The sequence below is a fragment of the Phalacrocorax aristotelis genome, chromosome 12 (assembly GCF_949628215.1).
Source record: "Phalacrocorax aristotelis chromosome 12, bGulAri2.1, whole genome shotgun sequence".
In the NCBI taxonomy this organism is placed as follows: domain Eukaryota; kingdom Metazoa; phylum Chordata; class Aves; order Suliformes; family Phalacrocoracidae; genus Phalacrocorax; species Phalacrocorax aristotelis.
The window spans coordinates 23,581,182-23,591,730 of record NC_134287.1 but is presented as its reverse complement, the minus strand read 5'-3'; the positions used below and the strand labels follow the sequence as shown (position 1 = coordinate 23,591,730).

The 10,549-nt window shown below is 60.9% G+C and overlaps 1 protein-coding gene across 1 annotated transcript; it reads left to right on the top strand.

The window, feature by feature from the left end:
• Positions 1-7,477: 7,477 nt before the first annotated feature.
• On the top strand, positions 7,478-10,002 carry NKX6-2 (NK6 homeobox 2). Its single transcript, XM_075107498.1, has 3 exons — positions 7,478-7,975; positions 8,381-8,553; positions 9,301-10,002. Exons 1-3 carry the CDS (start codon positions 7,561-7,563, stop codon positions 9,547-9,549), a joined length of 837 nt encoding a protein of 278 aa, XP_074963599.1. The 5' UTR covers positions 7,478-7,560; the 3' UTR covers positions 9,550-10,002.
• Positions 10,003-10,549: the final 547 nt, after the last annotated feature.

Genomic DNA, 10,549 nt, shown 5'->3' with positions numbered 1-10,549 from the left:
CTGCCTCCTTCAAACGCACTGCAGACAGAACAACCCTCAGGAAAGCTTTTGTTCCTCCTACAAATTTGTTTTATAACAGTCACCACTTTGCTTTCAGCCACAGCATCCTTTGTCTGGAGCTAAACAAATCACGCTTAGCCTTGCAGCCAACCTTCTGCTCCACATGCCGGCGGGTACGACCTACCTCAACAGCAAGCTCTTCAGCACACCTTGGGCCTTCGCAGTCTCCATCTGGCACGACCGCCCGCCAAGGGGCAGCGGGCTCGGAGCTGAGCTGAGATGCCTCGGGAGCCGGTGGTGGCTGCAACACGAGCAGCGTTTCCGCTGGCCGGGCACAGCCCCGCAGCGCACAAACCAGGCCAGCAGGAGCAAAGGCCCAGGGCTGAGCTTAGGGCTCTGGGGCCAGGGGTGGGGAGGTGGGGAGGGCAGTCCCCGCTGTGGCTGACCAGGGCCCGCACGGCCTTCGGGGCGCTCGGGGCCCGCCACAGAAACGGCCGAACAGCAGCAGTAGTCTGACTGCAGTGCGGCGGCATTTCCTAGTCCTGGAACAGTTCAGAAGGGTGGTAACAAGACATAAAATCTTCATTACAGGGTGATTTCTTCAACCTTACAGCACGGGGCAGAGACTGAATTCTGTGGAGGGGGAACTGCAGCCCTCAGCTGTGACACAGTTTGCAAATCAGTTTCTTAACGCACTAAATTGACTCTCAAATATCACTGGCAAAGGACACAAGACTATAAACTTGCCAACCAGGAATTCTGGGCTTAAGCACCACTGGCAATAACTAGCTTTTGACACCGAGACACCAATGCTTTATTGTTAAGCAGAAGAATGATATAATATTTAGGAAAAGATTCTTTCCAGCCTTACAAAAATAAACGTAGTGTAAGAACAAATTGAAGTCTCCATGTAAATGAGTGCTCAGCTGGCTTTATTTATGCAACCTTGTAATACAATACTCCAATTTAAGGATATAACTAGGAGCATTGTATTAGAAAGCTATAAAAACGCAGACTACCAGACAGTTGTTAAAATACTTTGTACTGCTTTGTTCACAATGACAGATTGAAGACAAAAAACCCTGCAGCTTATGCACACAAACTCTTGAGTGAGGACACATTGTTGCCTTTCTTTCTTCCCATATCTTTTAGGAATTAATTTTCACAAAATCTTGGAAAGTTTATTTATTGGACATTTTTGTGTGTATAAACAGAATGAGCCACCAGCCATCATGAAGAAGAACAAAATGTATTTCCTCTGCAAATATGCTTCCCCTTTAATGGCAGAGTACAGTATCCCTAAATTATACCGCTCAGTGGGCATTTCTTTATATATTCCTTCTCGCTGTGGCATGCAAGGACCCCTTGACCAGTGGCATTTCTGTACTGTGCATTCTGGTCTTCATCACGGTTTTCTGCCAGTGGATTCAGTTTTCAGTAAATGACCTTGTGAGCACAAAGATGCCCAGCTTGCATCAGAGAGGCAGGGGAAGCTGGGAAGGTTACAGACTCCTCCCGGCCCTGGGATTCTCTCAGTACTCCCTGCCGTGTGCTCTTCTCCCTTGTTCAGACCATATGACGGAGCTAACGCTGGCAGTACGTGACCGGGGGGGGTGGGGGTGGGGGGGTGTGGCAGTCTGCCTTACACCTGCAGGCAGACTCCTCATGAGACTTTGCCTGGAAGTGTTAAAAAAAAGTCAAAACTACTGGGTGCGTATGACTGAACAGCGAACACAGTGGATGCCCCCGGATACTCGACTAGGTAGAGGATTTCCACCTGCGGACCCCCTGCTAGGGGCTGATTTCCTCCACAGCATCCCTGTGCTCCTCTGCTGCCCTGGGCTCTGCGGTGCCTCTCCAAAGCAGGAAGAAGGGACAGGACAGCGCACCTGAGCAGGCAGAGGAGCGGGGGAAACAGAAAATGAGAGTTTGAGAGAGAAGGGGACTTCCCAGATTGTTGAATCTGATCCCTTGTTATGTAACTGATTTTCTTCATTTGACTTCACCTTAGTCTGCATCTCCAGCAGACAGAGGCCAAGCACCTAAACGGCCAGCTCTGCCCAGATGGTTGGGCATGCACCATCATTGACTTTTTATTCCCTGCAATTTCAAGCCCATGGGAAAAAAAAAAAATCTGCAAATCTCTCCCCTAAATTTAAGAGCCTGAATTCTGCCACAGCTGTATGAAATGCTGTTTCATATTTTGCCCTAAGTACAATACTATAACTATACCACACTCTAAGGCAATAATGTCATTTTTGCGTTTTTATGTTTCTTCACATTTTTGTTACTCTGTTCTCAAGGTCATCCAGTTTCTCTTGCGTGCCACTTTATACTGAATGAGGACTCTCAGCTCTGCACCATTAGCATATTCCTACTTTTTGTGCCAAGGATCATAATGAAAACTATTAAATATAGCCTTTCACAGGACATACATCATCCTGTGAAGATGGTTCAACAGCGATCATCTAGTCTAAAACGACTTTGTTTTCTAGCGACTGCATTTCTAGCCCAAAACACCCCTCATTTTTTAAACACAAGGAACTCTTTTAGGTATGCTGTGAAGAAGCAGCATCCATACTGTCAGGAACACAGGCAGGCAGCATGGTTGTAGCCTCAACATGGGTTTTCCTGCTCTCTTGTAACTCCACGCAACGATACCGCTTTCCCTCCCCTACCTAGCTTCACTCCACCAGCAGCAGAATAATTCCGAAAAAGAAGGCTGTGCAGAGAGCTGCCCTGAGCTCCCCCTTCCCAATCGCTCGGTTTTCACACGGACATTTACAGCTGCACTTCTGAATAACGAACAGCACAGTGGGGGAAGCTTTCACGTACTGCGCATCTGACCTCTCTGTAGTCCATAAAGTGAGACGGAAAGCGCATGGATTTGCACCCAATAAAAGTAAAACACAGATTATTCTTATTCGGGGTTTGTTTTCTTTTAGTACCTAGCCTCTCAGACATATTCAGCTGCACAGAAGCTGCAAGAAAGGATACTTCAGCCGTATGCATGACAAAAAGTACTGGAAGGTTAAACAGAACTTGCCTGCAGTTATCTGTACTGCAGCATTTAATACTGGACTGTGTATCACAACACTCCATTCTGAATATGTCGGGTGCGTAAGTCTCAGATTACTTTGATGTTACCGATCTCAGTTTTGCTTCCATGTCCTTTGAAAGAAAGGTTACTCATGTCAGGGGCAAAACAAAGCGCTTATTACTTTTAAACGGTAGAAATGAATCCTCTGCCCAACCTGGAACTGCATCCAAATGCGTTGACAAACCGCCGCCTTCATGATCGAGGAGAGCCCAAGAGAAACACACCGTGGCCTCACAGCCGAAGGAGACGGCGCTCCCGGCTCCCCGCACCACGCTATGCGAGCGGGAGCGCTGCACGGGACGGCGCGGCGGCACCACGCGGCTCCCCCGAGCTCCGCTGCCGGCCTCCGCCCGCGCGCCTTCGCGCCGGGGGCCCGCGCCCCCTCTCGCCGCCCGGCGCTCGCCACGACGCCCCGGCCTCCCGCCCCGGCGGGGGAGCGGCGCGGCCCCGGGGAGCGCGGCGGGAGCGCTCGGGCGGCGGCGGCGGCGCCGGGGAGTGCGGGGCCGCCAGGGGGCGCCGCCAGCCCGCCACGGCGGCGGGGGGGGCTGCGGGGCGGGGGGGGCTGCGGGGCGGGGGGGGGGGGCCGCGCCGCGGGGGGCGCTGCGGGCGGGGGGCGCTGCGGGGCCGGGGGGCGCGGCGGGGGCCGGGCCCGCTCCGCCGGGCCCGCAGGAGGGACACCCGCCGCGCCGTGCACCCCACTGCGGCAAGGCCCCGTTGCGGGGGCGGCTCGGCCGGGTGACCCGGCGCTGCCACGGCCGTGCCCGTTCTCCTCCGCCCAAATTAACCTCCACGAAGCGGCGTCTCACAAAGCGAAGGCGGCGCGTCCGCACGCCAGAGCGGGCTGTAGCGCTCCCAGGTCAATCCGGCGCCGCTCCGCAGTGGGATGTACGTGTAACCAGAAACATCTCAGACCGTTTTGTTTCCACTCCACAAAGTCCTCTGCCAAAACGCGCCCGGCCGCAGGCAGCGGACTCGGCGGAGCACGGTGCCCCGCCAGCACGGCGCTCCGGCACCCCGCCGGGCAGCGGGCTCCGAGGGGCGGCCTCTTCCCAGCGGCGAAACCCCACCTCGTGGTACCGAGACCACCCAGGGCGAGAGCAGCGGCCGCCGGGCGGGGCTCCGGGCCGGGACCGGCGCTCGGAGCGCGCGGTGCAGCCGCCTCGCAGCCGTCGCGGGGCTACCCTGCCGCTGCGCCGCCCCCGAGCGGCACGGCCTCCGCAGCCGAAACGGGGTTTGCTTACGACTTGGGGAGCGCTTGGACCTGGAGCAGCCTGGAGTCCCGGCGGGAGGGGGCAGTCCGGCCGAGAGCAGGGGATCCAGCGGCATCGGGGAGAGGGAGCGGCGGGGCAGGAGGGGACCCACTGCTCGCCCGGGGGCGGGGAGCCGGAGCCGGGAAGCCTCCCTCGGTGCCACCCCTCGTCGGAGGGCTGGAAGAAAAGACACAAAAGCAGTTTTATCAGGCCGCGGGGTCTGCAGAGACAAACGCCACAGGTTTCCATCTGGAAAAACAGGGGTATTAGACTGCAGAAGTCGTCAATGTACAGGACAAACGTACCAGTAATGTGCAACAAGCGTCACTGATGACAGATATAAATTGTCAGCCGGCCTCAGAGCACTGTTTTAGCGTGAATTCTAACCCAGAGGACTTGGGGCGGGAGGCAAGCTGCCGACCTGCCCCTTGGGTCTCGCTCGGCCGGGCCGCCGGCACGGAGGCCGCGCTGCGGGAGGCCCGCCGCTGGCCGGGGCTCCGGGCGGCGGGTCCCCGGAGAGCGCCGCAGCGGCCGCGGGCGCTGGCGGCAGCCGGGGGAACGCGCGTCGGGTCCTGGCTGCGACGGGCGCAGGAGCCGAGAAGCGTCCCAAGGGAGCGGGGGTGGGGGGGGGAGGCGGAACGCGGACGCCGACACTCCGGTGTCTCCGGGGGAGCCGGGTTCCCCGCTGCCACCTCGCAGCGGGCAGGAGGCCCGTACCGTCCAGCTAGGCACTGCGCTCCGCTCCGCCCCGCCGCGGGCGCGGGTCCGGGGCGCCCCCGGCCCACCCCTACCGCCGGTACCGTAGCCTGGCTGCAAACGAGCCCGTCGGTGCGGCCGGGCTGCGGCGCGGGGTTCGGTCCTGCCCCGCTGGCGCCGGGGTGGCGGAGGCCGCGCTCTTACCCCGTTCCATCGGTCCCCCTGCACCGGGCGGCGGAGTCCCGGCGGGGCCCGCTCCTGGGGGGCGGCCGCCGCTGCCTGCGCGTAGCGGTCGGTGAGCGCCCGGCCCCCGCCGCAGCGGGGCGGAGAGGCCGCCCTCCCGTTCGCCGAGCCGGACCGCTCCGTGCTGCAGAGTTCGCGCTCAGAGGCGAAATCCCGGCGGGCGGTGGGTACGGCGCGCCCGGCGGGAGGAGGCACGGCTACCCCGGCTTGCACCGGGGGCACCGCCCGCGGCGGCGGGCCGGGCCGAAGCACGGACCGCCACAGACGGACGCAACCCCCGGCGGATCCGCGGCGTTCCGGGGGCCGTCCGCGCCCCGCCGCCGGGCCGCCTCCAGCACCTTCCCGCGGCTCCGCGATCCCGAGCCGCGCCGGAGGCGGAGAGCAGATGGCACCGGCAGCTCCTTCCCGGCGTACGCAGGCGTTGCAGAGATGACACTGGGCAGAGCTGGTGGCGCTCAGTCGAGAGAGCCGGGTAAACCCGTTACGGCTTTCTGTGCTGCTGCCGCTTACAATAGAGAGAGGAAAAAGCGATGAAGTCGCTTATTAAACCTTCTTCAGGGCAGCGTCGTTTTTTAATCTCACGTTTGTACCTTAAGCTGTTTATGAGGATGCACGTACCAAGACACACAGGCTGTTACAGCGACTGAAAATAAAGATCGTTGATCGCGCCCGAGTCATCGTTCCCGAACTTCCTTCGGCATTAGGGCTGTTGTTTCAGGTTAAGCGACACCCTAATTCACCTGCAAACGGTTCTGCAGGTAGACATAACTGCACCCAAAGGGACGCGCCTTTTAGTAATTGTTCTGATGTGGTGCAGTCGATTCATGTTTACTTTGCGAACACTCGGAAAAGTTTTAATTCCCCACTTGTTGTGGTTCATATTTTCCTTGGTTAGCAATGCTTCAAAACCGTAGGAGAAGGCAGTTCTAAGGCAAAGAATGCACTATAAAGCCCGTTTCCAGGATTGTTTTCTACAAAAAAAACCTCAAATCCGAATTCTTCTTTTCTTGACAAGTCAGCCTGTTTTCGATTAAGAAGAATACCGGTGGAAATTCTGTTTGTGCGAACGAGCTTCGTTCCGCGATGATGCAACAGCCATTTTTTTCCCTTCGAAGACGAGGGGCTCTCCCCCCCCCCGCCAGGTCCCGAAGGGAGCACCCCTCCGGTGCCAGTGCGTTTCGGCACCGGCGGCAAGGACCGCCGAGCGGAGCGGCCACGCAGCCCAGGACGTACGACGGCTTTTATAACCGGGCTTTCAACGTTCGACTCGAATACAAGGGGACAGGCTGGCGCGCAACAGAAGACGGAACCGGTCGCCCGACGAAAGAGCAACCGAGCCACGGGAAGTACGGCGCAGCCCCTCCCGCTCGGAGCCGCCGTCCTCCCGCACCTGAGCGGCGCTCGGCGGGCCCCCGCGGGCCGCCCCCCCGGCCCCGCCGGCGCGGGCGGGTCCCGCAGCGCCGTGCCCTCTGGGGCTCGGAGGCGGGTCGCGCCGCAAGCGGCCGGGGCGGCGGCGGTGCCTCGCCGGGGGGGGGCGGGGGGGGGAGCGGAGCGGAGCTGGGCGCGGCGGGGCTGACCTCGGCGGGCGGGGCGGGGCGCGGCGCGGCGCGGGGGTCCCGTCGGCGGCGGCGCGGCCACGTGCGGCTCGGCGCGCTCCCACGGCGCCCGGGGCCGCCCGACCCGGCGGTGACGTGTCGGGGTGGGGGCGCTCGCCGCTCGCCGATTGGGCCGCGGCGGCGGCGCGGGGAGGCGGCCGCCCAATGGGCGCGGAGCTCGCAGGTGCCCGCGCGGTTATCTGCGCCCCGGGGCGCGGCGCGGAGGGTCCCCCGCTGCCGCCGCCGGGACGCGCGGCCGAGGCGAGGCGCGGAGCCCAGCCCAGCCCCGCGGCGCCCAACGCGCCGGGCCCGGCCCGACCCGACCCCCCACCCCACCCCCCGTCGCGCTGCGTGCAGGAGCCGCAGCCCGCCCGGGGACGCGCCGCCGGCGGGGGGCTGATCTCCCCGGGACGCCCTTTCCGCCGCCTTGCCGTGCTGCCCCGACTGGGCTGTCTCCGTGCTTCAGCCTGGAAGTTGGCCGTGCGCGGCGCCGAGCTGCGGGGGCGGGCGGAGAAGCGCCGGGGTTTTCCTGCTCCCAGCAAACTTTGGTACTTGCTGTTGCTTTGATCCTGCGAGCAGAGACCGTCCCGCCCGCGGCCGGCGCTCGGGCGCGGGGTTACAACAGAGCGGCTGCCGGCGTGCTTGGGGAAGGACCCGCGTTCATTGATGACCACAAATGTTAGCGGTGGGGCAGATGGATGCTAATCGCCAGAGCGCGTTCGTCCTCAGCAGTACGCCGCTGGCCGCGCTGCACAACATGGCCGAGATGAAGACCTCCCTCTTCCCCTACACCCTGCAGAACCCCTCCGGCTTCAAGGCGCCGACCCTGGGCGGACTCAACACGCAGCTCCCCTTGGGGACGCCGCACGGAATAAGCGACATTCTGGGGCGGCCCGTGGGCGCCGCCGGCAACCTCCTGGGCGGGTTGCCCCGCATCAACGGACTGGCGGCCTCGGCGGGGATGTACTTCAACCCCGCGGCCGTCTCCCGCTACCCGAAGCCGCTAGCGGAGCTGCCCGGGCGGCCGCCCATTTTCTGGCCGGGAGTGGTGCAGGGCTCTCCCTGGAGGGACCCCCGGCTCGCCTGTCCCGGTAAGTGCGGCCGGTTCCGGCGGGGAGCGCGGCCCGCGGAGCCCCCCCCGCGGCCGGCGGCCCGGGCCTCCCCTGCGGGCCGCCGAGCGACGCGCCGGGAGCCCGGCCCCGCGCCCCGGCAGGCCGGCGGCCGAGCGCGGTGGACGGACGGGGCGGACGGCGCGGCGGAGGCCGCGGGCGCGGCGCCCTGGAGGAGGCCCCGTCATGGGCCGGGGCCGGCCACCGCGGCGGCCCGCGGGGTCCCCGCACCCGAGCCGGCCTGGAGCCAGCGGCGCCGTAGCGGCGGCGGACACCCGAGGCAGCCCCGCCGCGGCCCGCTTCAGCCGTGGCACAGGGCGGAGAGCCGGCTCGGAGCGGGGATCGGGGCAGACCCCTCTGACGGAGCTGTTTCTCCTCCGCTTTCAGCTCAGACGGGGATGGTTTTGGACAAGGACGGCAAGAAGAAACACTCGCGACCGACTTTCTCTGGGCAGCAGATTTTTGCTTTGGAGAAAACCTTCGAACAGACGAAATACTTGGCAGGACCGGAGAGAGCCCGCCTCGCCTATTCCTTAGGGATGACCGAGAGCCAAGTGAAGGTAGGTCCCCGCGGGCGCGCCGGGGCCACGGGCCGGGCACGGGCTCTCGCTGCTGCCTCCTGCTCCCTGCCCAGGCAGCGTCATCACGTTTTGCTTTTGCAGTAATTATCAGCGGCTATTAAAACTGTGCAACCGTACGGGGTTGGCTTTTTTTCTTTTAAAGTCAATTATATTTTAAATTACATTTAGATATTGGATAGATTTTAGGCCAATTTCTACGTAACTTTTGTGCTTAAATTTGTGCTGCAGACGATTTAAGAAAAAAATGTATAACATAACTGAAAAAAACAAAAAACCTCAAACCAAACCCTGAACCACAAAGTCCCCCACAGGTAATTGCTTTCAGAGGGTCAGTTTCCAGCACAGACCGGGTCCAGTAATTGGCACACCTTTGCCTTGCATAACCACGCAAATCACTTAGCAAAGACGTCAGGTGAACCGAAGCTTTGAAGTGCGCTGGGAGCCAGGCAATGCTTATTTTTCTGGCCACCATGTTCTGTTCTGAACACATGATTGTTCTGCGAAAGCGCTGCTTTTAGTGTTGCACAGCTCCGGCTGCCGACATCCCTGGAGGAGCCGGGCAGGTGACCCAGCGTGTCGCAGCAAGCCCCCTCCGCAGCCCCCGCAGCCCCGCGCCGGTGGGGAGGGATGGGACAGTTGGCTGCGGCCCGGTTGTGCCGTCGGGCGGGCAGGGCGGTGGGTGCGGGCGCAGCAGCGGGACTGAGCTGTGCCGGGTGTGGTGCCCAGGTCTGGTTCCAGAACAGACGGACCAAGTGGCGGAAGCGGCATGCGGCAGAGATGGCCTCGGCAAAGAAGAAGCACGACTCGGAGACGGAGAAGCTGAAGGAGAGCTCGGACAATGAGGACGATGACGAGTACAACAAGCCCCTGGACCCCAACTCAGACGATGAAAAAATCACAAGGCTACTGAAAAAGCACAAATCCACGAACCTGTCCCTTGTCAGCCCCTGCAGCACCAGCTCGGACACCTTGTGAGGGCACGGGCACCGATGGCTGCTGCGGGTGGCCGCGGCTGGGTGAGCCACTGTGGTAGGCGCCACGACAGAGAATTGTAACTGGATGTTTGAAGTGGTGTGTTGTACAGCCTAAGATGTATGTGAAATGTATATATTTTTTACAGAATAAGTTATGAAATTATTTTCCTTCTCATCGATGTAAATTTCAGAGGAATTTTTCCAACTTCTTGGTTTTTGTTTTGTGTCCCTTTAAGGTTTGCCCTTCTTTCTTTAAGCTTCCTTGCCAATTTCCTGCTCCTAACAATCAGATTTTGTTATGTTTTGTATGGGTCACCAAATCCAAGCTCAGCCACTTTGTATATAGTAAATTTCAGATTTTGTGATGTATATTTCTAGCGTAAAAATGGCTGTTTTCTTTCACTCCCTCCCTCAGTGTTTTGGCAGTTTGATTTCTCCTGCCTCTGGACTTTATGCTTAATAATATCAAGAGAAAACAACCCAGAAAAACACGAGAGAAAAAACAGATGCTTGATTTTACATTGGGATCAAATGATGTCTCCACACGGGTTGGACAGACTTTGTATAAATCAATAAATTATTTAACAAGCTTCTCCTTGAGCGAGTTTCTTCCTGCATTACTCACTTTCGGTCCCTGTCCCGCTGGGTGCCCGGGGCACCGCGGCCGAGCTGGGGGAGGCTTTGCCCTGGGTTTGGCCGGGAGAACACGGGGCACGGGGATTCCTGGCTTTTGCTTCACTAGTGGAAGGCGGGGGGGGAGGGCGCTAATTTTTAGGGCCGCTCTTTTCCCCCGACCCGCCCGCTGGGCCGTGGGCCGGCGCTTCCCCCGGCTCCGGCGGCGCTGCGGGCTGGGGCCACGCACCGGCCTCCCCGGGCCTTGCTGCTGGGCGCCGCCGCAGCCTCGGGGCCCGCAGCCCCCGCCCCGGCGGCCGCCGCTCCGCGAGGGAAGAGGCGGGGGGCGGCGGGCTGAGCCGGCCGAGCCCTGCGCCCCGACGGAGGCC

What these genes read in the sequence shown, in the direction of transcription:
- NKX6-2 (XM_075107498.1), top strand. Translation starts at nt 7,561, where the DNA reads ATGTTAGCGGTGGGGCAGATGGATGCTAATCGCCAGAGCGCGTTCGTC. An exon ending in CCCCCGGCTCGCCTGTCCCG is followed by an intron (nt 7,976 to 8,380) that starts GTAAGTGCGGCC and finishes CTCCGCTTTCAG; the next exon opens with CTCAGACGGGGATGGTTTTG. An exon ending in TGACCGAGAGCCAAGTGAAG is followed by an intron (nt 8,554 to 9,300) that starts GTAGGTCCCCGC and finishes TGTGGTGCCCAG; the next exon opens with GTCTGGTTCCAGAACAGACG.